This window comes from Xyrauchen texanus, chromosome 45 (genome assembly GCF_025860055.1).
Source record: "Xyrauchen texanus isolate HMW12.3.18 chromosome 45, RBS_HiC_50CHRs, whole genome shotgun sequence".
Taxonomy (NCBI): Eukaryota; Metazoa; Chordata; class Actinopteri; order Cypriniformes; family Catostomidae; genus Xyrauchen; species Xyrauchen texanus.
Genome location: NC_068320.1, coordinates 26,033,279 through 26,047,210, shown reverse-complemented (window position 1 = coordinate 26,047,210; position 13,932 = coordinate 26,033,279). Strand labels below are relative to the sequence as shown.

At 42.9% G+C, this 13,932-nt stretch overlaps 1 protein-coding gene and 1 pseudogene across 3 annotated transcripts; one reads left to right on the top strand and one right to left on the bottom strand.

Moving 5' to 3' along the window:
- Nucleotides 1-13,932, bottom strand: part of LOC127637518 (conserved oligomeric Golgi complex subunit 5-like) — a 99,687-nt pseudogene that overhangs the window by 76,136 nt on the left and 9,619 nt on the right.
- Nucleotides 4,132-8,540, top strand: LOC127637320 (G-protein coupled receptor 22-like). Of its 3 annotated transcripts, XM_052118328.1 has the most exons (3): nt 4,132-4,410; nt 5,367-6,349; nt 6,624-8,540. In XM_052118328.1, exon 3 carries the CDS (start codon nt 6,628-6,630, stop codon nt 7,918-7,920), a length of 1,293 nt encoding a protein of 430 aa, XP_051974288.1. In that variant the 5' UTR covers nt 4,132-4,410; nt 5,367-6,349; nt 6,624-6,627; the 3' UTR covers nt 7,921-8,540. The 3 variants fall into 3 exon arrangements, with proteins under 3 accessions (XP_051974288.1, XP_051974287.1, XP_051974286.1); XM_052118327.1 differs by having other exon boundaries at nt 5,370-8,540; XM_052118326.1 differs by having other exon boundaries at nt 5,367-8,540.

The window sequence follows — 13,932 nt, the reverse complement described above, 5'->3', positions numbered from 1 at the left end:
TACTTGCATCACGTTCTGGGCCTGTGAATGTCAAACACAAGTAAGTTTGACAGGATAAACTGCTCCAAAGTCACTTCAGCCATGTCTCCAAATGTTGTCCTACTGAAGTGCGTTGGAAAACTGGTCATACTTATACCCAGCTCTTCTAGTCCTAAACAGATGTGCAGATAACGCTGGGGCGAGAAGGAACAGCTAAGGTCTTTTGGGAATGTGGACTGCCAGAGGCGACTACAACCACTGGCTCTGTCATCTTGGTCTGTCTCATGTCCACATGCAAGAGAGCCCTGAGGGACACTGGAAACGTGACCAAGAACAGCTCCTTCTATCTTCCATGGTGTCCAGGGTCTCTGCACAGGGGGATAGTGAGCCAAGAAAACATAACATTACAAGCAAAGCAGAATTTCCTGTTTGGCTTTGGTTTCTAGTGGCAGTTTTTCGTAGTCTTCAAGCCTCTGGTCAAACATGCTTGATAAAGTTAGCAGCATGTACTAATACAGTATCTTTAAATGTACTGGCAGATATCAGAGAACTGCCTAGGGAAAGCAAATCTCTTTGTGATAAAGCTGCCAGGCCTGTCCTACCTGCCACATGGCCCAGATGAGATGCAACAGTGCCAAAGAGAGTACAAAGAGAGTTGAAAACAGATCCAGAAAAAGAGGCATGACCCACGGCTTACACCAATCTTGTGTCCAAAAGCTGGCTCAAAAATAGATGGGATAAACCATGTTCAGAGCCGATCTACACACACACACACACACACACACACACACACACACACACACACACACACACCTGTCTCCATACATAACATTTAAAGTCCCAACCAACCATTAAACCATGAACAATCAAAGAAAATGTCCTGATTAATATCAACAATCATTCTCATCGTTAGGATGTCACAGAGTTCATAGAATGAAACATGTTTTACTTTTATTATTTAATTCTACTATAAATCTTACAGAATGTATCTGTTCCAAAAATGACTGGCCAGGGCCAGTTGCGTTCCCACTGTCACTTCCGGGGCTTCATCGTGCCTCCTCGGGGCTTTCTGTTTCTTTTTTGCCAATTAGCCTTGGGCCAAACAAGGTCAGCTTGGGTTCAATGTCAAAAGCGGTGTTTTGCAGAACATGTCAGGATATGCATCAAGAATAACGGTACAAGTTCGGGATAAAAAGCGGTGCCTTTCTATGGTTTGGTGAACTTTCATAGATGGTGTGCTGGGACATCGTCCCACTGTTAGTAGACAGAGCACTCGGTACATTATGGCAGTGTGGAGCGGAGGGGGGCGGGGCCAGGCTAGAATGCCGCACGCCCGGTCCCCAATCGGCCTGATGGGGCGCGCGAGGGATAAAGTCGGCCGGTGACGACGGTTTGAGAGAGAGAGAATTACGGGCATGTCCGTCATGTGTGTGTTTATGTTTGTGCTTTTGGTTTAAGTTTTCATTAAATTATTATTTATATTGACAAGCCGGTTCTCGCCTCCTTGTTGCCCATCTTAACCCCCTTACAGGCAGTTACAGTCAGTGAGTGTTGTTATCGCTAATTTATCTTGCTAGCTAGCTAATGTTTACATTCAATATAAACACTCGATTTTGTAGATTACTAGATAACATGATACCTCAGCTTGTGCTTTCCTTTTGCTTGTGAAATGGGTGAGGTGTGTAGCTCTGGCACCAGGGCGGCATATTAAAGGTGCGTTTTAGGGCAACGCTGGGATTGGCTATTAGCCCGATGGTGGTAACGCAGATTGATTTTGGGCTTGTGGCTTGAGGTCCGAGGCTATTTGCTCCGGCTGGCCATTTGTTAGCCCTGGGACGAACTGGCCCAATAGTGAAAAAGGGGGGGGGTCGTTAAATTGCACAAATAGATTTATACCAAACAAAAACATATAATTGAATAACCAAATCTATACTATTAGTTTGTGCTGCATTTTTGCCAAACAAAACAAGCGTTTGTGCTGGTTTGGTGTTTGAGATATTACATTTTATTTAGTCTGGTTCTTTTTAAAGAGGACTCAAGTGCAAATAACCATTCTTGAACAAAATATTATGGCACTGACAAAGAGATCCAAGTCTCATCTATGGATTTATATCATATATATCATATTATTTCCTATACATGGACTTCATAGAGACTTGGGGGTGGGCTTTCAACTCGGGCCAGTAAGCAACCATCCATAACACTTCTCCTGATGGAAAGGTATTAAAGAAAGAAAGAATAAAGAGAACCAAAAAGTTATGGAGTCGGATGAGCAATGGCAAACTGAAAGACCAGATCCCAGAGCGTCGTGCCAGTGACCCAGCGGGCATGCTCGCTTCTTAGAGGTTGCTCCAGGGAGCACAGTGGCAGATTTTCCATGACCCCTCATCCCTCACGCCTCTCTCCGCAAGCTGGCACCTGGCGCCTTACCTTCCGCTGCTGAAACCTGCTGTTGCTAAGCGCACGTTAATTCACACAGGGATACTGGAGTTCTGCTTCCACTCAATGAGCATCAATCACAGCGGCATTATCAAGCTAGCAGCACACAAACACGCTCAATGCGACGGTTGATACAGCGTGAGAGAGATAACGTCATAATGAAAGTGGTCATTAAAGACAGATATTACAGATGGTGAATGAGACAGTGAGCCTGTTAACATGCACAACAATACACTGATAACACCCCCAAAAAAAGCTAATAAAAAAAATAAAAATCGGACAAAGCAAGAAAACTTTGAAATAATTGAGTTTTTCTCTGCTTTTGATGTCAATCCGTAAAGAAGATGCACAACACTTACAAACATTAGGGTTAGGCTAGGGTTGCATAAGCTGTTAAGAACACTGGTAAAGGCGTTTACATGCAACTCTAAATTGGGATAATGGGTAATAATTACCTGTGTTTACATGCACGTTTATGCTTAATAAGCCGGCAACACGTGCGGTCATGTAAATGCAATAAACTGGGTTCCTTTATTGCCATAAAAGCCATAAACAACTTATGGATAATCTGCTCGATGAGGGTAGATTTTTGCCCATTACACCGATTTCGCGTGCCATGTAAACACCTTACCAGCTAATCCATTGTGCGCACGTGTTGAGCGCATGCCTCTTCACGGTTTGATGTCAAAAGTAGAGAATAATGCGATTATTTTAAATGTCACGTTAACCCGGATTTCTTGCCTTGTTTAAATAAGCTGAATATAGAGAGTGATCAGCGTGTTGGTGTGCATGTAAACGGGTTCGGTTAGTTTAAGCATAAACCATTTATTACCTTTGGCCAATAAAAAACAGCTGTTTACATTTACATTTAGCAGAAGCTTTTATCCAAAGCAACTTAAAATGGGAAACATAACAAAGCAGACTATGTTTCAGACTATACGTGACCACACGTTGTAGGCTTAAGCATAATCGTTGTAGGCTCGCTGGCTTTTTGAAACAAGGGAAATTGAGCTTTGGGGCATGAGGAATTGTCTAAAAATAACAATAAAAAATGCACACACTCTTTCTCCATCTCGCGAAGCATCTACCGAGAAGTGTCTTGGGACAGGGTTTGAATTAAAAGTTAAAATATTAATGTGCACCTTGAAATATTTACAAGTACATTCAGCTTTGTAATTTGAAGCGGTATCCTTGAATTTGGTAAGAAAGTGATGTTCCATAATTAGTCCTAGTCTTCCTCTACTGCATCAGTGTGCACCAATACACCCACACATGTACAGCAGTAAAGACTGAACCTAAATCACGCCTCATGCAAGGTTTGTCATGTCTGCATTATGAAGAGTCGTAGAGAGCCCATGCTTTCAAAGTTAACTCGCCCACATCCATGCTCAGGGCTATTACATTTCGGCCCTTTCCTTTGTCGCTCACTCCGTAACCGTGGATCTAAAGAGAATTTAAGAGGAAAGGGAAATTGTGTATTTTGTGACAAGGTCTGATATCAACTCTGTAAAGAGAGTAAAATTCCCCTCTGGAGGAAGGCCCTTTTGGAGCAACAGGGTAAGGAAGGGTGACCCACTATTACAGGAGACCAATTGGGAACTAGAAGAGTGTTATAAACCACAGCGGGGAGGGAAAGCGAGAGTGAGAAAGGGGAGGTGGGAGGGGAAGAGAGAGAGTGAGGAGGAGGGGAGAGATGAGTAGGTAGGGCATTTTGAAAGCGCTGATTGTAGGGATGGAGAGAGAGAGAGAGAGAGAGAGAGAGAGAGGGAAGGAAGGAACAGGGAAGAGGAGAGGAGCAGTACTCAAAGCGAGATGCATGGCGCTACACCCTAGAGCATCTGACTTTTCTGCCCCTCCTGACAGACAAGGCAGCACTCCGAGAAAGCATCCCTCTACGAAGCATGTGCTTTATCACTCGTCTTGGCATGGCTCCACTTAAACTGGGAAAAATATGGGCTACCAGGTCACTTACTCTTATGGCAGCACTGAGAGGTAAAAGCTTCAGGATTCAACATTGTAGCACACATACAACTGGAGCATCCGCCAAGTAGAATGCATGCTATTTAACAGATCCACAACTTCTTAATCCAACAAACTTTTTAAAAATAAAGCAAATAAATGTTAGGGTTGAACAAATTGTGATTATGTGAGCAATTCTAAGTGACAGTATTGATTTAACAGTCTGTGCATGCGTTGAAAAGCTGTTCACTGTCTTACTTTGATACTTGCATTGTGCAAAAAAAAGATGCATGCTATATTTTGCGTATTTCCTCCAGTGGTCAACATATTAAGAGACACATTTGATGCAAATCATCTTGAAAAACTGAGTAATTGAAAGCCATGTAATACATTATCCTCTTACAGGGAAGATGTGAGCACTCTTGTCCCCTTTTACAGCTTCTAGTTAGTACTGAAAGCTGCCTCGTAGCTCAGAAAAAGGGAGACAGAATAAAAGACGCATGGAGATTCATGAGTACTGTATTTCTGTTCTACATACATGGAGTACAGCCCATGTAGCTTACAAGTATGGTGTGGGAGTACTGAAAATCTGCGCTGCAAAGGACCACTCACTGTAGCTGTAGGAATCCATTAAACCAAAAGAACATTAGTCTGATGAGTTGTTATTAGGCTAAAGGCTTTTTGACTAACAAATTACACCAGAGACACCTTTAAAGATAAAAAGTTAATTCACTGGGGATAAGAATTCTCTTTAGAGGGAATTAGGAGGGGTGCACAATCTCGGGAAGGTCTACGAACAACCAGAAAACATTACTGACATTATTAAATCTTTACAAAACTGACACCTTTAATGCAAATGTATTATACTTGCAAGAGGGGTTATTTAAAATAGCTTATATGGACACCAAGGACATTTTTCAAGGTCATATAGGACTCCAGTTGTAAGACAAGCAAAATAAATCTAACTCTCACTTTCTTGTATCTACTAGCAGCAAGAGTGTGAAACTACCGAGGATGGAGCTCTTATTTTGGTGTCCCACATGAGCTCTGTGAATAAGTGAGCAAAAATATACCATGCAGTGCACAGAAAGCCCACATCTACCAGCCTGACTACCTCCTTCCCTCTGGAAACCTGTGACCTTGTTGTGATTACTGTGTACTTCTGTCTATTTGCCTGGTCTCCTGGAGCTGTATTGAGGCCACAGCAGGTGGGAGTGTGATTACTCTATTGGAATACAAAGGGCGGTAAATATTATCAAGGGGCCATAGAGATTGGATGGGAATGGTACAACTTGTGTTCGATGGCAAAAGGAGAGAATCTCAGTCCTTACCGGCCCCTCTAACGAAGGGGCACTTCTGGTTGTAGTCTTTGAATACAGACTGAAAAGAGAGGGCACTTGCGAGGATGGGACATGGCACTGGCTCTGATCGATTTTGCAAGATCTGTTTGGCCAACACAAAGGACAAAAGGCTAAAGATAAGACTGAATACAACACAGCTTTCATGTCAGGACCACGTGGATATTACAATGCACAACCCCTTCCCACACACAGAGAAGGAAGAGCAGAGAGCGTTTCCATCTCCCACACCCTCCCACAGAAATCGGAGGATGCAAGGGAATGAGTTATGACCTGTTTGGATGGTGTTTAATCAACCCTAAAGAGTGGAAACCAGGGTGTTCTCCCTTGTTCGGTCTGTACCATGCTGGGTCCGAGGACAGCCTTAGCTGGTGCGTTGGTTCGATTTTAGCCAATTTCAAATCACTGCTTTCAGAGACAACTAAATCAACAACTCACAAAGCCTAAAAACGGAGTAGCTACAAAACGGAATGTGTCGAAGGGCCAAAAGGACACTGCTGAGGTAAAGAGGCATTGCAATATGGTTGGCGCATATGAAATCCTGCCAACACATCAGCTCTTTGATCGCACTTGCTACACAAACTCCTAACAAGGACGGTGAACACAAGGGAGGGGTGAGTTTCGTTAGTCTATGCACAATTGTTATGTTCATGTGAAGTACAGATCAAATATGTCATCCTTCTGAGGTTCCTCCTGAACTTTGGGCCCTTCCACTTACCTTCTTGCAAGAATTCGGCAAAATTCACTTCATGTTACTAGCTAATCAGCTCTGGCGTTAGGACAAACCAGGCCAAGGAAATGCTTCTACAACAACTTTCTGGTAAAAGCAATTTATGCCCCTCCAAGAGACATGTTAAACAATAGCCATATGTGTTTTATTTTGTGTAGGATAATGCATACCCCTCCTGTGCTGGGATTCCAGGCCATCATGAGCAACGTCACTGTCCTCGATAACGTTGAACCCCTTGACGTCGACATGGACTTGGACGCTCCTTATCCTGTCAGTTTCCAGGTGTCTTTAACAGGGTTCCTCATGCTGGAGATTGTGCTGGGTCTCAGCAGCAACCTGACTGTGCTGGCTCTCTATTGCATGAAGTCCAACCTGGTGAGCTCTGTCAGCAACATTGTAACCATGAACCTGCACGTGTTGGATGTGCTGGTGTGCGTGGGATGCATCCCACTGACGATTGTAGTGGTGCTGTTGCCATTGGAAGGCAACAGTGAACTAATTTGCTGCTTCCACGAGGCTTGTGTATCCTTTGCAAGTGTGGCTACTGCTGCCAATGTCCTGGCCATCACTCTAGACCGCTACGACATCTCAGTACGGCCAGCAAATCGAGTTCTAACAATGGGACGGGCAGTGGCCCTATTGGGATCCATTTGGGCACTATCATTCTTTAGCTTTCTGGTTCCCTTTATAGAAGAAGGTTTCTTTAGCCAGGCGGGTAATGAAAGGAATCAAACAGAAGATGAAGAACCTCCAAACCAATACTTTACAGAACCGGGCCTGTACTATCACTTGCTGGCACAGATCCCAATCTTCTTCTTTACAGCCGTGGTCATGTTGGTTACCTATTACAAGATTCTCCAGGCGCTCAACATCCGAATTGGTACTCGTTTCCATGCGGCGCCCAAGAAGAAGCCAAAGAAGAAAAAGGCCATCTCTATGACTTTGACTCAGCCAGAGTCCACCGACGCCTCGCAGAGCAGTGCCGGCCGCAATCCGCCGTTGGCCATGCGTACCTCGGTCTCCGTGATCATCGCCCTTCGCAGGGCAGTCAAACGGCACAGGGAACGCCGCGAGCGACAAAAGAGGGTTTTCCGCATGTCCCTTCTAATCATCTCCACATTTCTGCTTTGCTGGACACCAATCACCGTGCTCAACACGGTCATATTGAGTGCTGGGCCGAGCAACTTCACAACGCGCCTAAGACTGGGCTTTCTGGTCATGGCTTACGGAACGACCATTTTTCACCCGCTGCTCTACGCCTTCACCCGGCAGAAATTTCAGAAGGTTCTCAAGAGCAAAATGAAGAAACGTGTCGTTTCAGTTGTTGAGGCTGACCCTATGCCTAATAACGTGGTCATCCACAATTCATGGATTGACCCAAAAAGGAACAAAAAGGTGACTTTTGAGGAGACCGAGGTCAGGCAAAAATGTCTCTCGTCGGAGGATGTGGAATGAGCTACTAAGACACTGTAAAGCAAATATCCTTATGGGGGTACAAAAGCGTTAAAAAGGGAAACCACTAATCCAAAGCAGTAATGAATTTAAGTGTCTTAACTGTACAATACCGCAAGAGGAATAATTTATTACTATTTATTGTGATGGTGACTAGGTGTCATAGACGATGAAGTGTAAATCCTGCATGTGCTTAGTTGAAGTAGTCCTGGACAGTATAAACCACAAATGTACAGACATAGATATTGATGCTCCTGGTTTTGCTCATTTGTATTAAATACCCCAAAACATCTGAAGGGCTCTTTTGTTATCAGGATGAACCCTACCTAAATGCTTAGCAATGCTAACACATTTCAGAAGTAAAGACTGCTTTTTTCACTCTGTGATGAGGGGTTATACGTCTTTGTTTTCCTTTGGGAGTTTTGATATAAGATCACTGCTGTTCAGAATTCAAACTATGGGTCTGATTAAGTGGACATCCACTTTTGTGCCCCTCTGTTCAATGGCACCTTTTGCCCTCGAACAGAGAACAGGACATCTATGCTACAACTGGGTCAACATAGGTGGACTTTCAAAGCCAAAACTCGGTCTGCTTCCTTTCAAAATCACCCTCCAAACCAAACTGGTATGATAATCATCTATTTTTATAGGGGTGAGGGTATGCAGCATATTGTGCAATAAAGGTGCTTGGGTTTGAAGTGGTTGGCAAGTGTCAATGAGAGGGTGTTGACTAAATACTTGACCTTGTGATGCCCACTAGGCTGATGGTGTTTGATTAGGAAGGCTGGATTAGAGGGTGATAATTGTCCCGTTTGGCAGGCTATGATAAATAATCACCCCCTTTTATTCCAGCAATGGAAGGTCAAACACTGATTGGCAGTAGGGGCAGGCAAAGTCATACCATTGCACACAGTGTTGAAAACAGGTTGATTCCCAATTGGGTTAACGCACTCAAATTCAGGAACAGATGAAGTGCGTTTACATTCAAGTTGAGTTAACAGCATTTTTGGGATAATGTTGGTTTCCACAAAATAATATATAGACTCGTCCCTCCTTTATTAAAAAAAAAGCGGTTACAGTGCGGCACTTACAATGGAAGTGAATGGGGCCAGTTGCTAAACGCTAAAATACACATTGTTTCAAAAGTATAGCCTCAAGACGTTAACATTATACATGTTAAGATGATTGTAGTGTGATAAATGCACTTACTAACCTTATCTGTGTAAAGTTATATCCAGTATTACAATTTAGCTGTTATGACAATGAAACCCTGTAATCACCATGTTGCTATAACTAAAGTTGGGAAGTGATTTTATCACTCTAAAATTTGATTAAGATGTATAATGTGTAGGTCTTGTGACTATAATTTTGAAACAGTGTGTATTTTAGCATTTACGGACTGGCCCCATTCACTTCCATTGTAAGTGCTTTATTGTAACCACTTTTTTAAATAAAGCTCTAAAGCATTGTGATGTCATGCATCCTGATAATACAAGTGAGATCACTTGAGAGTGGCTACATATGACTACTGTAGACCCCAGGGACAGATTAGGACTTGTAAAGGCTCTGGGGCAAATTATCTCCAAGGGCCCCCCTTCAAAAGTTGCGCAACCTTAAAGCCCCGGGCAGTCAAGGGCCACAGGGCACTGTCCCCATTGGCCCGGTCGGTAATCCATCCCTGGTAGACCCCATAATTGCTTACTGAACATACTTTTATCAAATTAAACAGCTTTTTTTAAGCTCTAAAACATTTTCACACACTAAATCTTTCAGTAAATTTTAAGCACTGTCTCAAAATGAAAAAGACAAATTATATGCACAGGTATTGGCAGTTATCCAAAGCGCAGCTCAGTTGGGTTCGCTTTAAACCCGTTTGAAAAACCATCTGACAGTCGATTCCTGATAACAGCAGTCTCTTATTGTCAGGAGCAACATATTATTGATTATTAAACGTTCAGTTCATACCATCAAGTGACTCTAAAATGCTACGTTCTTGAGTTTATCTATAGATAAAGGGTCAGAGAGCCAGGTTAGTAACTTACACACCGTGGCAGAACAATAGCATGTGGGCGTTTGTGGAGTGCATGAGTGATGCGTGTCTTTTATGTCTCTTAAAATAGTTAGTTACACCGGTAAAACCCACACATAGACTAATCCGTCCCAACTGCCATAAGGACCAGAAACCCAGAGGCAAATTTTTGGCTTTAATTTACAGAGCACCATGCAAACAAATCATGTGGCAGTCCTTAAGATTGCTTTATGCCAATGGTAACCTCATATGCAGCGAATTTGAGGCTGATTTGTGCTTCTGCGTTGAACCTACGGCGTAGTGGCCAACGCGTCGGTTTGCATTTATAGTTCTGCATTGGTATCTGCAGTTCTGCGATTACATGGCCAAAATGCTAATTTGCACATTCATAAATAAACAAGTATTTATTAAATTATTGTACTATTAAAAACGAGTTCAAGGGGCCCGGGTAGCTCAGCGAGTATTGACGCTGACTATCACACCTGGAGTCACGAGTTTGAATCCAGTGTGTGCTGAGTGACTCCAGTCAGGTCTCCTAAGCAACCAAATTGGCCCGGTTGCTAGGAGGGTAGAGTCACATGGGGTAACCTCCTCGTGGTTGCTATAATCGGTGGGGCGTGTTGTGTGTGGATGCCGTGGAGAATAGCGTGAAGCCTCCACATGCGCTATGTCTCTGTGGTAACGCGCTCAACAAGCCACGTGATAAGATGTGCGGATTGACGGTCTCAGACGCGGAGGCAACTGAGATTCGTCCTCTGCCACCCAGCAGGGCTGGACTGGTAATCTGGCATACCGGACATTTTCCCAGTGGGCGACTCACTTTGGGGCCGGACTTTCCATCAGGAGAACCGATCGGACTGGTGGGTCGGCCGTGACAAGCAAAAATGAGCTGTCGCGTTATGCAGAACGGACCGTAAAACGCCGGCACGATATGCAGTACAGCGAACGCCGAACTTTCTTCCCAGTCCAGCCCTGCCACCCAGATTGAGGCGAGTCACTACGCCACTACGAAGACTTAGAGCACATTGGGAATTCCAAATTGGGGAGAAAAGTAGGAAGTGAACATTTAGGTAGGCTACATATTATTTATTATACATGCTGCCTGTATTGCAGGGAGCAAATACATTAGAAAAATACTGTATGCTTGCTCTGGAGGCGCTTAAATAATAATAAATAAATATTTTGGCATGCTTTTCAAATTCCATGCTGAAAAACAAATCATCAAATGATTTAGTAACTATACCTCGCTTGACAAACACTATAAATGGGTGATGTTTTAGAGACTTAACATATACATATAGGCAATATAACCAACTCTTCTCAGGTGCTTTTTAATCAGCTGACAAATAAGAAGTGTCCCATTTCCATAACTTATGAAATATGATTATTTACTGTGCACAAGACTATCAAATATTAATTTGATAATAAATATCAAGTAACAACTCTGAGAAAAAAATACCTTTGAGACTTTATAAGCTGTAATATCATGTAATATAAACCTATCTTTTGTCGCATTTAGATTGTGACATCACAAACAGAACATAAAGGCAACAGATGCTCCCGATTGGGACAATTGCTTTTATGGTCCTGACTTCCAATAAAATGTGAAATGATGCATAGATATTAAAATAATCTAGGTAAAACGTTTTGTCATAACTGGCAACTTCATCTTTTCATTTTGGACTTTGCTATATTACAATATTAATGATAACGATAAAGTATATTTAGCCTACTCATCTTGGTTTTGTGTCGATGAGGGGGTACTTGAGTCTTCCTGATGTTGCTGTGGGAGTACTAAAGGTAGAAAAACACTCATCTATTTGATCTAATCAGCATTGTTTTTCAATCCAAGCAAGCTCATGTCCAAGGGCAACATTTAAAGCAAAAATGCGCCAAAGTAACTAATGTTGCATAAAACTAATATAATGATAATATAACGATTGTTTGAAGCGCAACCTCTGATGGAACACGCATTACCTACTATGCGGCGTCCCTCAACCAGTTGGCATTTCAACTGGTAAATTAGATAACCAATTTAACCATTACTAAATTGTAATTGGGCGATCCACATTCAAAGCCATAGTAAAATTGGTGATATGTGCAAATCTGTGACGGACAATAATTGAATTCAATAATATCGCAGCAAGTTACGACATTGCTCGGCAACCGTAAGCAACGAAACTCTGCTACATGTTGTGCCTAGCGCTTTTAGACGCTTTTATTCAAGGTGACTTACAGTGCACTTATTACAGGGACAATTGTTTCCAGTAGTGGTTCTAGCTTGTTTGGCACCCTGGGTGAAACCTGCTTCAACACGCTCCCAAAGTTGTTGACCACCGCAGTATAAATGGTAAAGAAAACATCAAGCGCTTCACCAATTTATACCATTACACAGCATATACTGGCAATCCAATCAGCCCTACACTGTCACAAAATAATGATGTTGCAGCTAATGCCCCATACAGATATGTCACATGGTAAACAGGAAAGAGTTTTGCCAATTAAACCTTGAAGAATCCATTATCATTTACTGATTGCCTTGTTTACAATCCAAATCACATGATGCTATCAGTGGTACCATAAACTCAAGTCCTGCATCCAAAGTGATGTCAGGTTTCTCGTACCAGCATCTGAAGACAGTGTGCTCTAGACTTCAAAACAAAGCAAGGCGTTTAATTGCTTCTACGGCTTCAAAGCTGCATCCTTTGTATCTGGAAAAAGACAAATGTGATCTAGCACGAGTCTTAAAATATTCTGTCAAAACCTAGAGACAGCCCAAAATCATTTCTGCCCTTCTACAGACAGCAGTGTTTGGTTGAGGCAGTGTGTAGACAATTCTGACACATTCACGGTTGCTTAATAGGAAATAGGACATTTTACATTTATGCATTTGGCAGACGCTTTTATCCAAGGTGACTTACAGTGCTCTTATTACAGGGACAATCCCCCCGGAGCAACCTGGAGTTAAGTGCCTTGCTCAAGGACACAATGGTGGTGGCTGTGGAGATCGAACCAGCAACCTTCTGATTACCAGTATAGTGCTTTAGCCCACTACGCCACCACAAACTGTAAGACAGTTTCCACACTAAATGCGACCGTAGAAAGGTGGACAAACAGGTAATGATCCCACATCAGACTCGAGCAGTTCATGTTATGCCTTAAAAAGGTGGAAGGGCAGGCACTAAAGCGATCATTCTGTGAAAAGGACAGGTGCTGTTAGTGCAGTCTAATTGTCTTGACTTTGACGCTAATGCAGAGATGCCTCCGTAATCCATTAGCGGTTTGAGGCGAACCCAAATATGATCCTCACTTTGAAATGATAAATAATTAAATAGATGGGGAAAACATTTTACTGAATCTTAACGTGTCAGAACGACTATAGAGCTACAGCTCTGTTCCAAAACAAAGTGAGCAGCCTAGCTGTATATTGACTACATAGGCTGCTAAGGCTTTTACGGTCATGGTTAAGATTCAACTTTATTGTCATTGTGCAGAGTACAGGTACAGAGCCAATGAAATGCAGTTGTTTTCGCATATACCAACTAAGCTGGGGTCAGAGCACAGGGTCAGCCATGAAACAGCGCCCCTGGAGCAGATAGGGTCAAGGGCCTTGCTCAAGGGCCCAACAGTGGTATCTTGGCGGTGCTGGGGCTTGAACCTCCGACCTTTCGGTCAGTAACCCAGAGCCTTAACTGCTGAGCCACCACTGAAAAGTTGCTTGTCCACAGAAATGTTTGAAAACTCTTAAATCCCTGTACTACTCATGCGAAAAATTGCCGTTCCATGTACGGTCCGAAACGCTATTATCCTTGTGTTCTGTCGCCAGATAGCGCGTAAAATTCCCGTTGCCAATGATGCAATGTGAATGTTGTAAAAAGTTTTACCTTTTAACAACGCTATCAAAGTGAACAACAGCGCCGCTACAACGTGGGCCGCCATTTTGATTGTTTACATTTACAGACGCTGACCATCACCACTGAAGTCGT